The sequence below is a fragment of the Camelus ferus genome, chromosome 33 (assembly GCF_009834535.1).
Source record: "Camelus ferus isolate YT-003-E chromosome 33, BCGSAC_Cfer_1.0, whole genome shotgun sequence".
Taxonomy (NCBI): domain Eukaryota; kingdom Metazoa; phylum Chordata; class Mammalia; order Artiodactyla; family Camelidae; genus Camelus; species Camelus ferus.
Window position 1 is genome coordinate 19,391,551 of NC_045728.1, and position 21,239 is coordinate 19,412,789.

Consider the following 21,239-nt stretch of genomic DNA (forward strand, 5'->3'; position numbering starts at 1 on the left):
ACAACTGCCCAAACTATCCCCAGTTATATCCCCCTATCTTAATGTTTTGTGTTGAACCATCTGATAGTGTTCGTATCATTTATTTGTCTAGTTTACTCTAAAATTTAATATGAATCTTGTCTGGTGTACTCATCACTATATCAAGTACCTGGCACACAGTAAGGTTTTAGTAATTACATGAATTAATAAAAATACTATGCTTTTCACTAAATATATGAAACTGAAAATATGGCAACTAAAAGGAGAACACTTCAGTTACTGGAAATGTTAATTTATATGAAGTCCCAATCTCCTTGAATGTCAGATTAAGTAAGTGCGATCAGATATACGGTATCATTAAATGCTCACCAATCTTCTATCAGTGTACTGTTCAGGTAGGTCAGCATTATGAAGGTCCACTGAAGCTCTTTATCTTCAAATAACTCAAGAGCCTTGGTACACGACGTGTCCCTGTTATGTTGTATCGCTATTGTAGAGAAATCTACAGGACCCACTTCTCCCAAGCAGCTTCCAACAGCCTCTGCACACAGAAATTCCATTTCAGTAGAGTAACAGCTAAGAGACTGTGCATAAAACAGAACTTCGCTAATTTCAAAAACATATTCTGTCATCTCTTAAGATTTAAGTGTTTTCTCAAAGATTTTGAATAGATTAAAGCTACAAAATACAGTATAATTTTCTTTACATAGCATCCATATGGCAATATTTTCCCCCATAAAGTCATACGCAGGAGATAGATTAACTAGTAGAATGTAGATATTAAGGAAAGTACAAATATAGTCACTGTATGCGAGCATCCATTTTTTTGAGGTATTATGTAAAGTCCACAAATATTAAACACTCAGTTCTGTGAAAATTCACACACACAGATACACACACACAAACATGCATGCACACATGCCCATTTTTTTTCCACCTGCATTATTACTACCCAAATGAAGAAGGATATTTTCAGCATATCAGACAGCTCCCCCATGCTCTTTCCCAGTCATGGTGGAATTTAATAATATACATTAAAACAAATTATTTGATAGTCCTCCTTTCAAAAGGTCGAGCCTAATTCTTCTCCCGTTGAGTGTGGGCTGTACTTAGTGACTTACTTTTAAAAAACAGAGTATGTACAAGTCTTTCACTTCCTTAATTAAAATTATCCCAGGTATTTAATTCTCTCAGATGTGATTATAAATGGAATGGAATTTCATTTTTATATTGCTCATTGCTGGTGTACAGAAACATAACCGAATTTTTTGTGTTGATTTTGTATTCTGTAATTTTGCTGAATTCTTTTATTAGCTCTCTTATGGTAACTTTCTGGTAGATTTTCGGGGGTTTTCTATAAATACAGAAATATGTCATCTGTGAATATAGTTTTACTTCTTGCTTTCCAATTTGAATGTTTTTTCTTTCTTTTTCTTGTCCAATTGCTCTGACTAGAACTTCCAGTATAATGATGAATAGCAGTGGTAAAACTGGGCAAACTTGCCTCATTCCTGATCTGAGGGAGAAAGCTTTCAGGCACTCACCATTAAGTAACATGTTAGCTGTGGGTATAAATCGCTAATATTTTATGCTACACAGGAAAGTCACTGAGTCTCCTGTAGTAAATCAGGTTTGTCCCCAGAGCAGTGCTACTATGGACAAATGGTAAATTCCTTGGTCAAAGGAAATTTTTAGGGTACTGATCAAGTTCTATTTCTTGGCGTGGGTGCTAGATGTACAGGTGTGTTCTGTTTGCAAAAATTCTTCATGTTACATACTTACGACTTTTCTACATGTTAGATATATTTCAATAAAAGTCTACAGGAAAAAGAAGTACCCCAGACACTAGACTTCCACTGAGAAGTTAAGAAAGACTCTGTTGAAAGATGGTAGAATCCGTGAAGCATTTCTGTTCCTCCCATTTTTCTTATTTGAAACAATTTTGTCACAACTTCAAGCTGACTTTAATCACGTGATTTTTCCATCCTGTGATCACCAAATTTAAACACTTACACTAGGCATAATGTTGGCTATTTATCTTACATGAGTTAACCCCCAAATAGTGGTAGAAAAGGACGTGAAAGTGGCTTTAAAAACTGAGTTTAATCTAGCTCTCCAAGTCCTCATTCTTATTTCAGTTATATAAAAAAGATACTAAGTACCATTCAGTTACACTATATTTACAAAATGTATCAGAAGTCAATTTATTTGCAACTTAATGCTACAAACGGGTTTTTCTGACTTCCTTAAATATTTACAAGGCATTTTCAAATGAACAGTTAATCATTAACGTGTGTTAATCCCTACCTTCTTAACTTTATATGAATGTCTTAAGAAGGAAAATGTTATGGGGGACTGCTTAGGGATCGCTGAACTAAACAGAAATACGACTAGCATCTCACATTTCCCCAATATCCCAAATGACAAACTTTTATTGATTTAAAAATATAAAAATGACCACTCAAACAAACAAAAAAAGTGTATTTATTCAGCCAAACAGTTTACCTAAAACTTCTTTTTCACCAGTGTGGTTTGCTGCCATCTTGGATAACTGCAACAAGCCGACAACCAGCTTCACCATCATGCCATCCTGCGGGTTATCTGGAAGCAGTTTTGGAAAAACTCAGCTTATGCTATAGCAGAGACAACATTTTTCTCTATAACATGTTCATATATTAAATTATATGACTAGAAAACTTGCAAAGTTTTTTTAAAAAGATTTTAAATCATGAGCACCTCAAAAATATGAAATGAATGAACATATTTGAACATCCTTCTGAAACAGAATCACGTAAAAGTGAGCAGCAACATTTGGCAGAGAAAAATGTCTTAACAAGTTATGCAGAAAAAACAGTATCTTAGCAAAAATCACAGTTGGAAACACAGAAATCATTCAACATTAAGCTAGAAGGAACCCTGGGAGCTTGCTTGGGTTTTTAGCCTCTACCATTTAGAATGGACCAGCACTGTCCAACAGAACTTCCTGAAATGATGAAAATGTTCTATAATCTGTGCTGTCCAATGACAGACACAAGCCATGTTACTCCTGAGAACTTGACATGTGCTAGCACAACAAAGAAACCGAACTTACAATTTTATTGAATTCGAATTCACTTAAATCTAAATAGCTACACACATCTATTGGCTGTATTGGTCTGGATGAACAAAATATTCAAACACACAAGAACAAGAGATGGAAAGAGGGTTTCATGTTTTATGTATATGTATCTCCGAAAAAATGCACTAGAAATTTGGGAGTTCAGAGAGTCAAAATAAAATTAATTTTTAAAAGTACTGAGGATAAAAATAACACAATAGAAACGTGAAGTTAATGGGCACATAAACATGAAAATCAAAACATAAGTAGAAAAAATTTCCACCACATGCAGTACTATAATAACTAAACTCAAATCAAATCAACATAAAATGGATGTTTTCTTAAGTAAAAAAAAAAAAAGCTAGAAACACATACAAATATGCGTATATATACATAAAACACACATAGACACGTATGCACAACACACAAACAGGGATAAGATGTTTAAAATGAAACATGTTTCTTTTATTTAAATAAGTTGGAGCAGTAGACAGAGATAGATTACCTTGTATGCCTAGCTCTAAGGAATTCAAATTTTTCTTTCAGGCAGTAGCAAGTGGTTAACGTTTTTTTAAGCAGCAGAATAACATGATTATATTTAGACTTAGAGAAATCATTCCAGCAGAGGTGAAGAGGATGGATAAAATGGGAGTAGTTCAAGGTGAGGAGACCATTTGGGAAGTCTTTCATGGTTAGACGAGAAATAATGAGGGTCTGGGGGAGGGTACAGCTCAGTGGTAGAGCGTGTGCTTAGCATGCATGAGGTCCTGGGTTCAATCTCCAGTACCTTGATTTAACAAAAAAAATTTTTTTAAAAAGAAAGAAAAAATGAGGGTCTGAACTAAATGATGAGAGTCTAAACTAAGTCTCTGACAATTAAATCAAGAACAAGAATTCACAAAAGATTCTTTCAGAAAGAAATGGGTACAAATAACCCAAGTCGTTAAAGTTGGTACCCTGAGATGCTCTCATAAGATCCATCATCTGATCTTTATGTTGCTCTAGTTGTCTTCGAAGATCCTTCAGTCCTTCAAGCCGTGTCAAGGGAAGTGCGTCATAAACACTTACTGAGAGAAAATGGTTAATTTCCTAAAAGAAAAAATTAGATTAAAACGTAACTTTTGACACGTATTGGTTGAGTCTGTAGAATAAAACCTAACAGCAATAAAAAAATCAGTTAGTGCCTTTTACAGACACTAATTCATATCACTGTTACTACGAAATAAGGTAGAAATAAATTACTTCTTCCACTTCAAATCCTACAATGTTTTAATCATTTAAATTCTAATAGACTCTCTCATGATAATGCAATTAGAGTTTCAGATTGTTACAGCATATTTGATTTTTTATTTAAGAGGGTAGATTTCATTTTTTTGTTTTTTCTTATTTTTTAACATATTTTTATTGAGTTAGTCATTTTACAATGTTGTGTCAAATTCCAGTGTAGAGTACAACTTTTCAGTTACACATGAACATATGTATATTCATTGTCACATTTTTTTTGAGCTACCACCAGATCTTGTGTTTATTTCCCTGTGCTATACAATATAATCTTGTTTATCTATTCTACATATGCCTGTCAGTATCATTTTTTAAAAAAGATTGGTTTTTGTTTTTAGAGCATTAGAGGTTTCCAAAAAGTACCACTATCCTCTCTAATACAAAATAGTAAGATGATGGAATAATTATTACCTCCAAGAGTGAAAAGGGTCCTCTACTGTATTTGATTTTCTGCTGAGTAATACGTAAATCCTTAAAGGCAACGTGGTCAGGAAAAGGATCTAAAAGTTTAATCGTGATATATAGGTTTTCATTATCCTTGTTATCAATCACTAAGTATTTCAACAAGTCCAATACCTGAACATAATTTAAAAAGAAAAAAAATCAAAAGAGGAGAAATGGATTAATTATACTCTAAAGCAAAACAACCAAACCCACTGTAATAAACGATATAAACTCTACTAACCTAGTTCAGATAAAATGTTCTCTATCACTTCAAAGACACCTAGCTACTACTGTTTCTGTGCTTTCAAATAATTCAACAAATACGTGAGGTGTTAACTACAGGATGGGCACTGAGGTATAAAACTGCCAATATTACTGAAACATTTTATATAAGTAATATCTCAGACACCATCACAGTGGGTGAACTGCATCCTTAGTTTTGACTAACTCTATACTTCAGCCTAAGTTAAGAGACAGAAATCAGGTTATTTATTAGATCAAAATTGCCAACTGCTCTGCAATTAAATGATTACAAGGACTAATTCATTAAGAATTTTTTTCCACCATTTTTCAAAGAATATTTTCACTGAAATTACTGATTCCACCAAGGAAACATAAAACAGCTCTTCCCAAGAATACTTTTATCACTGTATTTCAAATGTCATTTTGAGGACGATTTGGGAAATTACCTGTTTCTGAACCTCCATCTGATCATCCACAAGGGGTATAAGTGTACCAACGATAACATGAAGATGATTTTCTAAAGCATCCTTACAGTGAGTTACTGCTGTGTGGCAAACCCGGCTTAACAGGTCACAACAAAGGGAGAAGCTACGTAATGACACACCCGTGAAACGAGCAGGCCTAATAAGGGGAAAAAACAGTAAGTCCTACGACACTACTTCCATATAAACTCATTTAAAAGTCATTTTTATTCAACAGCTCTAATTCTTTTCCTTTTCTTTTATTTTTTATTGAGGTATAGTCAGTTTACAATGTTGTGTCCATTTCTGGTGTACAGCCCAATGCTTCAGTCATACATGAATATACATATATTCATTTTCATATTCTTTCTCACCATGAGCTACTATAAGGTATTGAATACATACAGTATAAACTTGTTTATCTATTTTATATAGAGCAGTCAGTATCTGCAAATCTGGAACTCCCAGTTTATCCCTTCCCACCCTTCTCCGCCCTGGGAACCACAAGTCTGTATTCTGTGAGTCTGTTCCTCAACAGCTCTAATTCTGATGCGAGTTGACATAAAAGTCGTATTTAATTCCTTAATAGTTTAACAGCCAAAAAGGGAAGTGACAACAACAAAATGACAGAGTAGGCAGCTCTAAGCTCTCCTGACAGAAACACTGAAAAACAAGCAAACTGCCAGAACTTTGTAAGAACTCTGTAAAACAGTCAAAAGTCAAAAGTTTACAGCAATCAAGCAATCACTGAATTAAGAGAAAGGAAATTTAAAATCTAGGAAAGCTTTGTGGTGATTTTACCTGCCCCTGCCGCACCCCTCCCCAGTCTGGCAGCAGTCACAAAAACCGCAGTCCTCATTTCCAATGTGGGATCCTGGTCCTTCGTTCCAGAGGGAGCAGAGCAGACCTTATTCCCAAATGATTGTGTTATGTCTGTTCTAAATCTCTCTGGGAGCTATCTGAAGGACTAACATAAGGTGCTTTGCTCTGTTTTCCCTAACCTGGATATCCCCCAGGCTGGAAAAGCTGAGTGCATTGCTTGAAAACATTGCAAGGCTGACCAACAACCCACAGCTGCCTGGGATAAAAGATCATTGTTGAGACACACAACAGACCACCTAATGCCTAGGATGAAAAGCCAGGGAGAGCGTTCCCTTGGGAAATTAGAACCTCAAACTCACCCATATTTTCAAGGAATTTAGAAAGCCAGACACATGCCCAGGACAAGGTGCTTGCTCAAAAACTAAATGAAAAGACCACAATCTCTCACTTTGGGCTGAGCTCTGGGCTCAGAGCAAACCTAGGTTAAGGGCTGAAGGGGAGTCCTAACATAGAGCCAATCTGCGAGGACTAGGAAAGGTTTTCTCTCTCTCTCTCTCTCTCTCTCTCTGGTTCTTAGTATTTTGGGAAATCTCTGTCAAAACACTATCTGAACTGTCTTCAGTGACTACAATGGCAAGGAATACTCTTATGGCTACCGAAGGGGAAGGAGGAATAAATTAAGAGTTTGGGATTAGCAGATACAAACTACATTATATAACACAGATAAGCAATACAGTCCTACTGTATAGCACAGGGAACTATATTCAATACTATATAATAAACTATAATGGAAAGGAATATGAAAAAGAATATACACATATGTATAACTGAATCACTTTGTTATATACCATAAACTAACACATTGTAAATTAACTATAATTCAATAAAAAAATCAATCACCAATGGCTGATGATTTCAGCAATCATGCCTAGGTAATGAGGTCTCCATTAACACCACAAAGGATGGGGTTTAGGGAGCGTCTGGGCTGGTGAACACATGCAGGTGTGGGGAGAGTGAAATGCATATAGCAGGGCATGGAAGGTCCATGCCCTTTCCCCATGCCGTGCCCTGTGCATCTCCTCCATCTGGCTGTTCCTGAGTTATTTCCTTTTATAATAAAACAGCAATCTAGTGAATAAACAGGTTTCCTGAGTTCTGTGAGCCACTCTAGCAAACTGATCAAACCCAAGAAAAGGGGTCACTGAAATCTCCAATCTATTGCCAGTGATAACCTGGGCTTTCAACTGACATCTGGTGTGACTGGAGGGGGCAGTCTTGTAGGACTGAGCTCTTAACCTGTGGGATCTGACACTATCTCTGGGTAGGTATCAGCTGATGTCTGGAGAATACCTTGGATGTGTGCAGGGATCCCTCTCCCCCCACCCCACATATACACACTGGAGGTAGTGACTAGAATTGGTAATATATATATTTACGGCTATCAAAAACTAGAATATTTATTGTAAAATGTTGAAGACCCTTTGTACTTAAGATTCATAGAATTGAAGAAGTAGTTATACAATCTGAAAAAAAAATAGGTAGATATTATACATACTAAATAAACAAAATTCAGAAAACTCTGGCTTCTACTTTTTCCAAGCACATAATTTCTCTTTTTCTTTTTTTTTTATTTGCTTTGTTTTTATGAGGGGGAGGTAATTGGGTTTATTTATTTATTTCTATTTGGAGGAGGTACTGGGGACTGAACCCAGGACCTCCTGCATGCTAAGCATGCGCTCTACCACTTGAGCTATACCTTCCCCCTCTTTTTTTTAAATTGAAGTCTAGTTGATTTACAATGTTTCAGGTGTACAGTAAAGTGATTCAGTTTTATATATATATATATACATATATATGCGTATATATATATATATATATATATATATATACACACACACACACACACACATACATATTTTTTCTTTTTCAGATTCTCTTCCATTATAGGTTATTACAAGGTATTGAATACCGTTCTCTGTGCTATACAGTACGTCCTTGCTTTTATCTATTTCATATATAGTAGTGTGTATCTTTTAATCCCAAATTCCCAATTTGTCCCTTCCCCAACCCCATTTCTTTTTTTGGTAACCCTGTTTGTTTTGTAAATAAGTTCATTGTATCAGTTTTTAGATTCCACATATAAGCGATGTCAAGAAGCATACAAATTTTCAATTAAGGTAAGAGTAGAAAAACTACTTATATATTGGTCTAAATATATAATTTACCTTTTGTTGATATAGTGAATCAAAGTATAAATAACATCTCGAAGAACAAAGGCCCAAGCTCCACCTAAGCCACTCTTTATATCTTTCAGTAATAAACTAACAAACAGGTGATATATTTTAAGAATTCTGTGCTTTTTATAAACATTGTTTGTCTCAGCTGCTTGCACACATATGGCTAGGAGGATTTTCTGATAGGAGTCCTAGAAAACAAAGATACATTTAGTAAAAATTTGTCTACTACTCAGCCATAATAAATACATTTTCTATTCAAAATACAGAATTCTAAATCACATAATTTTGTTTTGGGTTTGCTATCAAAAGTAAAATATTACATTCAGAATATTACTACCTTAAACTAAAAAACTACTGTCAATTTATTTATTTTCAGATAATAAACTATAATTAAATAGCATATTCTTAAAAATACATATATACACATATATATTCTCTGAGCCAATGAGTAAAATGCCACAGAATTCAGCCCTGATATGTGACATATTCCAGTTAATAGTGGTAAGTAAAATACCAAGATATAAACTTGCAAATGAGTGTTTTTCTTAATTTATTCAGATGAATTTTCCTTTTGTTTACTTTTTTCTCTTTAACATGCACTCATACAGATTTTCAAGCTGAAAAAGAAGGAAATCTCTCTTCAGTTATTACGCTAGGAATATATACTTACAGGACTTTTGGAAAGAATTTCTAAAATGCTTTTAAGCTTTGTTTTATGGCAATTACTGATATAGGCAAATGTTGCTTTAATCACATGTGATGGAAAATGAGGTGGATTGGGAGCAGGATCCAAATCCCTAAGAGTTATAGAAAAAAATACAGTCATCATTTCCAGAATAAAGTTATCAAGAAAAACATTTTCATGCTACACCAGTGAAAATCCAGAAAGAAAATCTGTATTATAATAACCCAAAATTTTAAAAATGTTCTTCTACTCAAAAACTAGACTTTTAATAAAATCACAATTGACTTGACACACTCTATACGCATCAAGCAGAATATCTAAGTACCTTAACTTTCCAGGGCTTAGTCAATTTTAAATAATTTGCTTTAAAATCCCTTTATAAAGTTAATAGCAATTCCACAAGTGAGATTTAGTATCACTTCACTTCAGGTATGAATTAAAATTTTATGCTAACACTATAAACAAACGAATCTTAGAACACAGCAATCAAGCACTGTATCAAATGAAACTACATATGTAAAAGTAATTTAGTAGATATTATTACTATTTTATATGCTTAGCACTGTAGAGCATATAAAAAGGTAAAGGGTGTTTTCAAGTAGCTTACAATCAAGCTGGGAAAATAACTCTAACATTCATATACAACCAAGTGGGTTTCACATTCAAATGAAATTGTAGTACACTAAGATTCTGCTAGTTAAGGAGCGTGATAAAGAAAAGGTGATACAGAAGGCAAGTCACAGATAAGGAAAAGAGAACAAGGAATAACGTGCTATGAAGAAGAAAATTTCAAGAGACAAGAGATAGCACAATGCTCAATATTACAGAAAGATTGAGAAGGAAAAGGTCATTAAATCTGCAAACAAGGTGGTTAATTACAAGAGAATTACTGTGGAGAGGCTACAGTAGAGCATATAAGTAATTACTACAATTCAAAGGTAATTACTTTTAAAGGAACATTTCAAAAGCAGAGTACACGCCTAACAACAGAAATAGACATTTGAAGGTGCCAACCAATAAACTTCCCAAGGAACTTCTGAAATTGCATTTAATTCTCCAAGTTAAAAATACTCATACCCTGAAAAATCACAGGGGTCAGTGCTCTGGCTGGCACCAGACGTTGCTGGTTCGTGTAACGTCATCAGTAACTCCACCACAATCTCTGGTAAATTACTAATGAATAAGTGATCAATCTGCAAGGATATAAAATTAAGATCTATTTAAGTTTTTATGTCTGTGATCTTGAAGACAGCTCAATGAGCTCACATTATTGCCTCATTTCTGAAATTATTCAGTGACTATAGAAAGAAGTAGGTGACCAAAGATCTAAGATTTGCAAGACATGTAAAGTGTTAGCTTTAAGAGTTACCCAATTTTTCTGCTATGAAGCTGACCTACAGACTGAAAGGAAAATAGAGAAATCATACCAAACAACACTCTCTTAATCCAGTTCTTTTGTATAATTTTAAAGAATTATTTTAACAACTAAGGCTTCAAGGTCTAACCTGAAATTCCTCAACCTAATAATTTTCCTGGCAACCAAATTCCCCAATGATCTATACTGCTCATCAATCTGCATTTTATTCTTATTTGAGAATGCTATCTCACTTAGAGAACTTTACTAGTAAGAATTCCCAGTGACTGGCAATAATCATCTCTTTGTTCCCTGCATGATTTTGCCCCAGATTTCTACTTGGTTGATATCCCAAATTCTGAGGCCAGCTGCTACCCACGTGGCCTGTCATCAGGTGTAGGCTAAAATCCTCCCCGACAGGAGCAGGCTCTTCATGAATCCACTTCCTGCTACAGGCAGCCTCACAAAGGGCATAAGCTCTCTAAATAGAAAGAATGGGTATACTACGTTACACCTCAGCCAAAGGAACTGATGACTGTGAAGTCTTGAAGGTGGATTCATAGCTCTCCAAATAAGGCATTACAGTGCTTTAAACCAAAAAGGCAAATGGATGATTTACTATCTTTATCTCTTCCACGTGGAGGTTTGAAAACACTTCCTAATAACAAAAATATTCTGGAAAGTGACCAGAAAGAAATCTAGTGTAAAGATCCTAGCCTTTCCCTGGGCTTATACATTAGTTGTCAAGTCATTATTTCCAACGTTTCAGCCCTTTTAAAAACCCAGCCCCATTTCAAAGCATATCTGGAATAAGTAAGTACAAGGTGGCTAAGTCTGATTAATATCAGAGAAGAAAATTAATAAGCTTCCTTGCATACAGATGACAACTGACCTCACTAATTTCATATGATTCTCTAACAAGCCAGATCTGTAATGTTTACTAAAGTACATACAAATTATTCAGATGTCTGGGTATAGCTAAACAATCTTATAACTCTGAATATTTTAGGCATTCAACAATGAACAGTTTTACAAGACTCAGACTGCTAATAGATGTACCAACACTTATCCACAGAAAACGAAAAAGAATCTTGATTGATTCAGAGAAACTGTGTATTAGAGAAACAGAAAAATTAACTTATAATGACAACTTAATACTAAATGAAATTGGGACTAATAAAAATTCATGTCTTTAACCAAGAAGCTAAGAAATTATTTTTAATCGTTGCATCTCTCCATTCTTGAGACTGGCACTTTAATCAGAGTTTAATGTAATCACTTTTCCCTTCTAGACTTATTCTGACTCTGAACATTGCTATCTCTTGGTTTGAATACCTGAAAAAGAACAGTTAAGAGGAGGCCTGCTCAGAAGTCGAAGCTGGGAGACTGGGTGAAAGGGGCTAGAAACAGAGTGTCTCTCATGAACCCCACACCCTCTGCCATGCCAACACCTGTCCCAACTGCCTTTTGGGGCAGGAGCTCCTCTGCTCACCATGTGCCTCTGGGCTACAGACTTAAAACCAGCTCTGACTGGCAACAGTCCACCTAAGCCACTGAGAGACTTGCTGCTCCATTTCTTGGTTCAATACAGGTAACTGGGCAGCCAAAAACAGAATTTCTTGGCTTCTCAGTTAAAGACATAAATTAAGTTTTTATTAGTCTCAACTTCATTTAGCATTAAGTTGTCATTATAACTCTTGAAGTTTATCCAACTGTAATACTAATGTTGACCAAGCTTGGTTAGTCTTGTCTTACTTATATTTAAAAAAAAAAAATTGGAGTGACCAATCTTCTTTTACCTTAAAAAGTTTATATTTGTATTTTAATATAAGTTGCCTCAAATAATTATAGATATATATAAATTACTATAAAACAAACAGAAGTTGTTAGATCCTTTTTAACTTGACTCCATCTTTTATCAAATAATGAGTACTCAATACATACTAGATAGGAAATTTGACCTTCACAGTACTCACAGTGAAGATTGATAAAAACCAATGAACATAATACACAAGTAACTTTTTATCATGTTAGAAGGTAGTAAGTGTCATGGAAAAAGGAAAAAGCAAGGTATGGGAACTTGGGATTGTACTTTTCCATGAAAGGTGAAGAGCTTGATGAGATTAAAGAGGAAATTAATAGTTATTTTTTTAAGTTTCTTTTGTACAGCACGGGGAACTATGTTCAATATTTTGTAATAATCTTTAATAGAAAAAAATAGGAAAACCAATACATGTATGTATATGCATGACTGGGGACATTGTACTATTCACTAGAGACAGACACATTGTAATTGACTGTACTTCAATTTAAAAAAAAAGGAAATTAAGAAGATTTTGTATACTTTGTTCAATAGTGCTTGAATTTAATAACCAGTTTGCATTTGAGTATTACTGTCAGTTAAAGCAAATTTCAAAAAGGAAAAAGTGATATAACTATTCCAAAGTTCTTTTTTAAATTTCTGATTAAAACATTTCATTTAAAAGTCAGTCAAAAGGAGAGAACATTGTATAACAATAACCAAAAAATACATGGATAACCTATGCTAGACAGTGATTATCAAACAGTATTAAATTTAATAAATGATGCATAAATAGCCTTAAAGTTTTAAAGTTATACCTCAGATCAATTAAGGGCTAAAAAGTATGGTAAATGTTGAAGACATACCTGTTTTCCTAATAAGTTTTCATCTTTAAGCATATCATAGACTTTGGTAGCAGTCTCTCTTTGCTGCGCCATCCCACTGTCTCCGGTACCCTCATAAGCGAAGTATGGAAGAATATTTACAAGAATCTTTGGAAAGCAATCTGTCAGAAGATGTTTCCAATCCTCTTGAATCTGATTAGCAATGGACTTCACCTCATCAAAATGACTTCTAATCACCAGATGTGGAATCAAAACTTTATAACAAGACCTAAAAATATAAAAATTAAAATTAAACAGGTACATTACATGTAACTTTCCAAGTAAAATTTTATAATATAGTCCTTAAAATAATAAAATGTTTTAATAAGCATTAGAACATCACTTCATCTAGATCATTAAGCATTCTTACTCTAATTGTATAAATGGAGAAATGAAGTTAAGTGAATTCTAAATAGTCACACTAGAGAAAAGAGGTCTTAGAGTATATCACCCCAGTTCTATGATCAAAAAGAAGCGAGAATTGAATTTATATTTATTTCTTCTGCATAATCAATTTATGTAAAATTATTGTAAAGTGAAATACGAAAACAATTTGTAAATTCAAATAATAACTGTAAATATTACTGCCAAATGAATAATAAAGACCACTAAACAATTATGAACTGCCTTCCCGTCATCCTGATACTTAAACGTTATTCTTTAGCTGTTTCAAACCTCTTCATTTTCAAAATTTTCTTCTCTAGACTTAGAGTTAGCAAAATAAATATTTGTAAGCTTAACTTTTAAATTAAACAGAAATAATGACTAAATGGCCCATAGTCAAGCAATAGAAAAGGTAAAAAGAGTCAGCCACTAAAAATTTACCATTGATATTTCATAGGGAAGATTACTAAATATTAAAGCTGAAAGGGACCTTAAAGATCTCCATGTGTAACTCCCTTACTTTACAGATTAAAACACCAAGTCCCAGAGGCTGCTTATGTGGCTTCCCAAACATCATGTAGCTGGTTATTGGTACAGGCAGGACCAGATCCTAAGTCCACTGACAACCTTCAGTACACTTTCAATAGAAAAAAAGCTGTCCTGACTTTCACATTATCATTAATAACTGATTTTATTTATTTATTTATTCGCTCTTTTTGGGGGGGGGGGGTGCCCGAGACCTCACTCATGCTAAGCCTGCACTCTACCACTGACCTATACCCCCACCTCCTATATCTAATTTTAAATTAAATATATTTCATATATGTCACACGTAAACCTACCTATAGAAATCCTCAATGTTTGTGTAGTTTAACAAAATAAAAGGAAAAGAAGATAAGCTGTATTGAAGATTTAGCCATTCCAAAACCAGATAATCCAAGTGAGAAGCCATGAAGTCTTCTAAATGTCTGTATCCAAAAGTTTCAGAAACTTTCTCTAAAACCTGTTCAAATCAAAAAAGAAGTCCATGTTTTAAGAAAATAATGAAACAATAAATCATTTAAATCCTTGTTAATATCTATCTACAGTATGACTTTTAAGCATTTATTTAACTTTGCTATACCTAGACTTATTAATCTATGAAATGGAGATAATAAAAGTATCCACTTCAGCAAAACTAAATGAGAAAAATGTATTTAATATAATTAGCACAGTGCCTGCCACATAGCAAACCCCTAAAAAATGTTAAATGAATAAAAACAGAAAAATATGTTGCAATTTTCAACATTTGATTCTATTTCAAAGGAAGGTCTAAAGTAAAATAATTCTTTTTCTCAGTCCTAAACCCAAATGAGAAAAATCCAAACACTATATTCCACTTATAATAATAATTAGGTAGTGTAATTGTATAATGTATCTTTTTAAAGTATCCTCTTACTTTAATTCTAAGAGGTAAAAGGTTAACTCATCTAGACTGATTATTTATAGGTTAGCTTACTGCAAAGCTCACTCCACTGGAAACCACGCGAGCAGAATGCTGAGCGGTATATCAGGCCATGATCTATCACTGGTTCATCATGTAAAAATCTACAATGGAAAGGCTTGGAACTTCCCAAACCATGAATGCTGAGGTGGTAAAACAGGGCAGGGGTGAACATTCTACAACACTGTGCCGATGTAATTGCAAGGATGGACCTGGTCTTTGTAATCATGCAACTTAAAAGCTTTACAGCTCTAAAAATTGAGCTAAAACATTACTGATTTTCAACATTCCAAATCTAAAACATAAAACGGTCTCCGAGTCTTTAATAAGGGCCACATTAAAAATCTAGGTTTAACTTTTTTTTAAGTGTTGAAAAGTTACCCAAGGAAGATTATAATAAAAAAATATTCATCCATAGGTACCTTTTTAATGAGGTGAGGCTCTAATCCATTCTCTTTCACAGACTTGCAAAGCGCGAACAAAGCCTGTTTTTCACAGACAGGGCTACAGCATAACACCACAGCTATCATCATCAGTAAAATGGCTTTCCTATTACAAATCTCATCCAAAAATTCAGGGTTCTCAGCTCTGTGGGACTTCAGAAGAATTTAAAAAACAATAATGCAATGTAAATATTTAGATATTACAAGTAAACCAACCAGACTAAAACCAAAGCACACACCGATAACATCTAAGCAACCAGTGAAGAGTTTTAAATTCTATAGTGATGAAGCCAAGAATAGAGATTATGAGAAAATACTTAAGTTTCTACAGTGGGAAAGTCTGCTTTTGATAAGGTCTTATAGAAAGAATTGCCAAACAGTTCAATGAAGTATAAAGCATTTTAAAGAGAAAGAAATTGCAGGAAAGTGAGAGAGACTAAAAGCTTTTCAACCACCAAGTATTATCTTCTAAACCATTTATTACCATTATAACTTAATATACATAGCTCTTTATTCTTTAAAAATGTCATCATATATATTACAAAAAAAATCAATAAAATTACACAACTAGATAGAATGATATATTCTACCAGCTTAATAATCAATCATTATACTACTGCAATAGATATGTACATTTTTTGACTCAGTATACTGGATAGAAATTTCCCTTCACATCAGGAAAACTTGCTATTCACTGATTGTATTTCTGGTTCTGATACAAAAAAAAGGAAGGACCTAATCCTTTACTAAACAGCAATCGCTGACATGTTTGAAAATAGCTGTGAGGTTCCCACTAAGTCGACTCCTTTACCTATTCCTTGTAAGAGACAGATCTACAGACTCTGTAACCTTCTAGTGAAAAATCTACTTTTACTGAGAATGAAACCCTACATGCTGGCTGTCCTCTAAAATGAATAAAAGTTTCAAGTTCTTTTCATGAATTTATTCATCACAGACTGCTTCTGCTAATGACATCTAAAACAGAATCTGCTTTTTGTGATGACCATTAAAATGTTGATTCATGTTGTGCTCTCAAGATGTAAAACTTCTTAGGTCTTTTCTCCCAATGAACTGCTGTCAGGTCAATAGTTTTCCTTTTGGCACGTGACTGGCTGATTTTAAAATATATAATATACGTTATCTCTATTATATTTTATATTATTTACACTCATTTTCCCTATCTATTGAAATCTCTTTCCAAATTCACATTCTTTCCTGCAACTTTCCTTTTCAGGTTTGTGCTATTACAGAATATACAGTCAGTTGATTAATTGCCTCACATACTTATAACAAACAAATTAAGGCATATATAAATGAATAAATTCTACTACTAAGACAATTTTTGCCATTTTAGGAAAAAATATTATTCCACAGAAAAATATGAAAATTATAAGGTTCACTACAGAGCACAAAAATAATATGATCTTCCCAATTAGAGTATTTCTTCTCAATCCATTTCTTCGTATTGTCACTTGTCCTGTGAATTATTTTTTAATCAGATCTTACAAAAAACTTCTCTTTAATAAAAAAGTAAGTCATTTATACTCCCATAAAAACTCAGGAAATTCTGCTTTTCCTACAAAAATGCTACATATAAGCTGAACCGAAAGAAACTGCCATTATTCAACCAACTGTGACCAATAAATAAAGCAATTTCAATTAATTCATACAAGCTGTTCTAGTTTAAATTTACATTGTGAACTACTGGATGTAAACTGTCTTAGGTCAAACTTCATAAAGTATTACATGGTATATTTATAGAAAGTATATAATAACAGCAAATATGCATTACTAAAATTACCACTTCTCTCATTCCTTCCTGAGCTTTCAAGTAGGCATTTTCAAAAGCTGTTTGCTGAAGCTTCAGAGGAAGTGCTTTCAATAATGTAGAAGAATGTCCTTGTTCCATATGCTGAAATAATCTTAAAAATAAAAAGCAAAAAGTAAAATAATTTTTAACCTTAAACCATACTTTCAAAGCATGTCATAGGACACAAATAAATCACTTGGTGAGACACACTAACATACTAGGTCTCCTTTCAAAAGACCACAGAAATGTGAGTCCATTTAGAGATTCAGATCCACTGCTTAATATTAGGGTCTTTCCTACAGACTCCATTTTCTCCTAGACTGAAAAGGGTCTCAAAAGATCATTTAGCTTATGGCCCAAACTTGAATATCCCTGAACTCAAAATAATCAGAAAAGAAAAACTGTCCTCTGGTCAAATACCAATTAGAAGAAACCACAGACTCCTATGTCAACCACTAAGACTTAATCAACTTGAAAGTGGATAGCTTTAATGTCTTGATGTTCCATTAAAAAATTTTTTTTTGTGTGGTACGGAAGAGTTGAACAGTGCTTTCCACATAATGGACTACCATATTTAAGAACCATTCTTTAATTAATTTTGTTCTTTATGCTTCTTTAGTAATCAAAATTTATAAAAGTATCACTTTTTTTGGTGTTCCTCTGATTCCTTCAGTTTCTCTAATCTCTCTTAAATAGCCTAATATTACATATCCAACAAGTAAACAACTAATAAATAGATAATAAATGCTATGTTCAAGCCATTCATGAATTTACATTTTTTAATCTCAAAAGATTTTCCAATGCCACCACTACTGTGCTTTATTACATTCAACTTATGAGCCTCTGTAACCCCAGATCTTTAACTTCAGTATACTTTTTCTACCCTTTAAGGACCTGAAGTAAAGCATACATCCATTAGCAACCCCTACAAAGCACTATGGTTTTACTGAAAATAGTTCTAAACCTAAGGAGTTAGATACAATGCGATTCTGATTTATGAAAATATTATTGTCAGCGTATCCTAACTTTGGACACAGTAAGTTATCTAACACATGTATTTATGTGACTACAGGACAATTTCTTTACAGTGATTTTTGTTTGTGCGTTTTATTTTTGTTTTTGTCTGGGGGGGAGTAATTAGGTTTATATATTTATTAGTTACTTTTTAATGGAGGTACTGGGGATTGAACTCAGGACCTCATGCATGCTAGGCATGTACTCTAACCACTGAGCTAAACCCTCCTCCACCACATAGTGATCTTAAATTACTGGTCACTTACATTTGAACAGTAAAGTTACTTAAATGACTTTCAGTTTTGATGTTTTTAAAGCATAATGTAATTTATTTTTTCAAATATTAATTGATTTTACAAATTATTAAACACCTGGCACATGCCAAGTATTACTTTAGGTATAAATGCTATATAGAAAAATAAAGCAGAGAGGTGCTTTATCTACAGGGAGTGTGAGGTGGGAAAGATACAAGTAGGTTACACTTCAGAGTTTCAAAATCAATTTGATAACCTGATTAATGTGCAGTTTTTAAAAAAAATTAATATTTGCTTCTCCAGGTACTCAAATAAAACAGATCCCTGTGAGAGAATCACTCTAGTGCCCAACTGTATGTTCAGATGAAGAAATGACTGTAATTAGCACAAGGTAAAATGTGCTAATTTTCATTTTACTAACTCACATAAAATCTCAATAATATACAAATATTCTGTATCTCCCATAAGTAGTAACAGACATACCTCATTCAACTCAGTCACTTAACTACCTGTAAGGCATTGAGCAGGTTACTTTGTCTCTCTAAGCCACAGAGTTTTCATTTATAAATTGGAGAAAACAATAGTACCTAAGTGATAGAGTTGTCAGAATTAAGAGAAAAGATAAATGCTGGGTGTACAGTATATGCTCAATAAATGTTCTCTATTTTTAATATCACAATTGATGACCTATGACTGTACTCGACATTCAACTGCTGTCTGCAGCGCTGCGGGCACTTCATGAATACTTGACCCATTACCTATTGACTGATTCTGCAGCCAACATGCAAACTTGGTGATGACTATCAGCAAGAAACTGCGGAAATATTTCGTTTACAGGAAAGTCTTCTTTCATTACATTTAGAATAGCCCATTTTGAATAAGGATCAGCCTATGGGAAAAGAACTGACGTTAAATATGAAGAGGAAAATCACCCACTAACAGACAGAAACAAAGACTGTTTTAAAATTTTCAATGGAGACCTTATTAATAATTAATGTGGAATAACTCACCTCAAGCAAAGTTTTAAGGCATTTTACTAGTGCCATTCTTACAGAGAATGTGCATTTTCCCTCCTTTGCTAAGTGCCTGAAACAAAGTGTTTCAATATCAAATAATTATTCCAACAAAAGCATAGTCAAAAAAAAAAATCACTGGGCAATAAGGTTATTCTAGGTTGCTTCTAAAATTTCTTTCCATTCTAAATTTAATTCTCATTATGTTTCATATGCCAACATACTCATATTCCAAAAAATTTCAACTAAAATTGGCTTGAAAAGGAGTTCATTTTAATGTATATTATTTGTGTCATATGATTATGCATCATTTTGGGCTATCATATTTTAGCTAACCATGTTATGCAAACTTGCTTTCAGAGGAAAACATTTTTAAAATTGCTGTGTTGTTACAGAGAAGATTTCAAAACCACATTCTATACTGACTCAGAAGTCCTCACCTGTCAAATGGTATGTGGGCTCTAAATTACATATATGTGCTCTGCTGTAAGTATCCTGGTATTACCTCACACTGTGACTCCATACATGAAATAAGCAGATAGTATAAGGCCGATTTGTCCACTTTAGGAACGTGAACTATCTACTCAACTGATTTAGACTTGCTGCACTTTGCTTTTCTCATCACACACGTCAAACTATTAAGGGATTCAACATTCTCACAGAAATATGCTAAACCCACTTTGGGAAGCCAAGCCTTACACAAAAAGCAATATAGTTCTTCAAGCAATTAAGAAAAGAAACACAAATTACATTATACTCTTGTTAAAAGATTCGAGGATTAGAAGAAGTCATTAATGCAGAAATGCAAAGTTTGCATTTGTACCCAGAAGTAGCAAAAGAAAAATAAGAACGCCACAAAACAATCTGTACCTACCAAAATGCTCCAATCACTGTAAGAAACTGTCCTTGAGCATCACTTGTGTTCTCAGTGTCCGTATCTTCTTGACACAGGTTCGTCACTATACGAAGGACATGGTTTAAAATGGTTTTACAAACATCTTGGTCACGGCGATACAAAGAACACACATTGCTGTGGTGGAAAAACTTTATCAGTGTAACAGAACACATCAGTTTAGTTTATAAATTTAGAGTGAACATTATATATGGTTTTAATTTCTTACGATAGTGGTTTTAGAAGTTCAACAACATCTTCCATTGGCAAGGGATGTTCTTCTCCAGGAAGTTCCTTTAAAAGCACTAGATACTAAGACAGTTGGAAAAAAAAATCAGGTTTTTTTTTTTTTCAAATACCACTTACTTAAATAAGTAGACATACGTAACCATAAATTCATATGTAAACGTGGGCACACGTGCGCACATACACAAAAGAGCAGTAAATTTCGGAGAAGCAACATAGTTTAAAAAAAAAAAAGGGGCTTTGAAGTTAAAAAAAAAAAAAAGTTTTGAAATCCAGAGCTGGATTCAAATCCCAGCAACATGACCTATTGTACGGTTAAAAAATTTGCCTTGTCACTGAGCCTTTGTGCTCTCACCTGTAAAATGGGGACATAGCACTTACCTGGCCAGATTACTTTGAGTATTAAAAAAAA

General features: G+C 33.8%; 1 protein-coding gene across 6 annotated transcripts in view; it reads right to left on the minus strand.

The window, feature by feature from the left end:
* Nucleotides 1-21,239, minus strand: part of ATM (ATM serine/threonine kinase) — a 117,195-nt gene that overhangs the window by 62,337 nt on the left and 33,619 nt on the right. For 5 of the 6 annotated variants that reach the window (XR_004316929.1, XM_032472510.1, XM_032472511.1 and 2 more), the window contains 16 exons: nt 20,811-20,893; nt 20,564-20,719; nt 19,687-19,762; nt 19,435-19,565; nt 17,400-17,520; nt 15,578-15,754; nt 14,515-14,675; nt 13,271-13,517; nt 10,327-10,442; nt 9,235-9,361; nt 8,553-8,752; nt 5,491-5,665; nt 4,769-4,933; nt 4,033-4,165; nt 2,485-2,580; nt 349-520 (listed from right to left, as the gene is read on the minus strand). Coding sequence is in view for 5 of the 6 variants with exons in the window: in XM_032472510.1 (XP_032328401.1) it covers nt 349-520; nt 2,485-2,580; nt 4,033-4,165; nt 4,769-4,933; nt 5,491-5,665; nt 8,553-8,752; nt 9,235-9,361; nt 10,327-10,442; nt 13,271-13,517; nt 14,515-14,675; nt 15,578-15,754; nt 17,400-17,520; nt 19,435-19,565; nt 19,687-19,762; nt 20,564-20,719; nt 20,811-20,893 (2,336 nt within the window). In the remaining variant the exon portion in view is untranslated. The remainder of the gene's footprint in view (nt 1-348; nt 521-2,484; nt 2,581-4,032; nt 4,166-4,768; nt 4,934-5,490; nt 5,666-8,552; nt 8,753-9,234; nt 9,362-10,326; nt 10,443-13,270; nt 13,518-14,514; nt 14,676-15,577; nt 15,755-17,399; nt 17,521-19,434; nt 19,566-19,686; nt 19,763-20,563; nt 20,720-20,810; nt 20,894-21,239) is intronic. The other variant, XM_032472512.1, reaches the window with a different exon arrangement.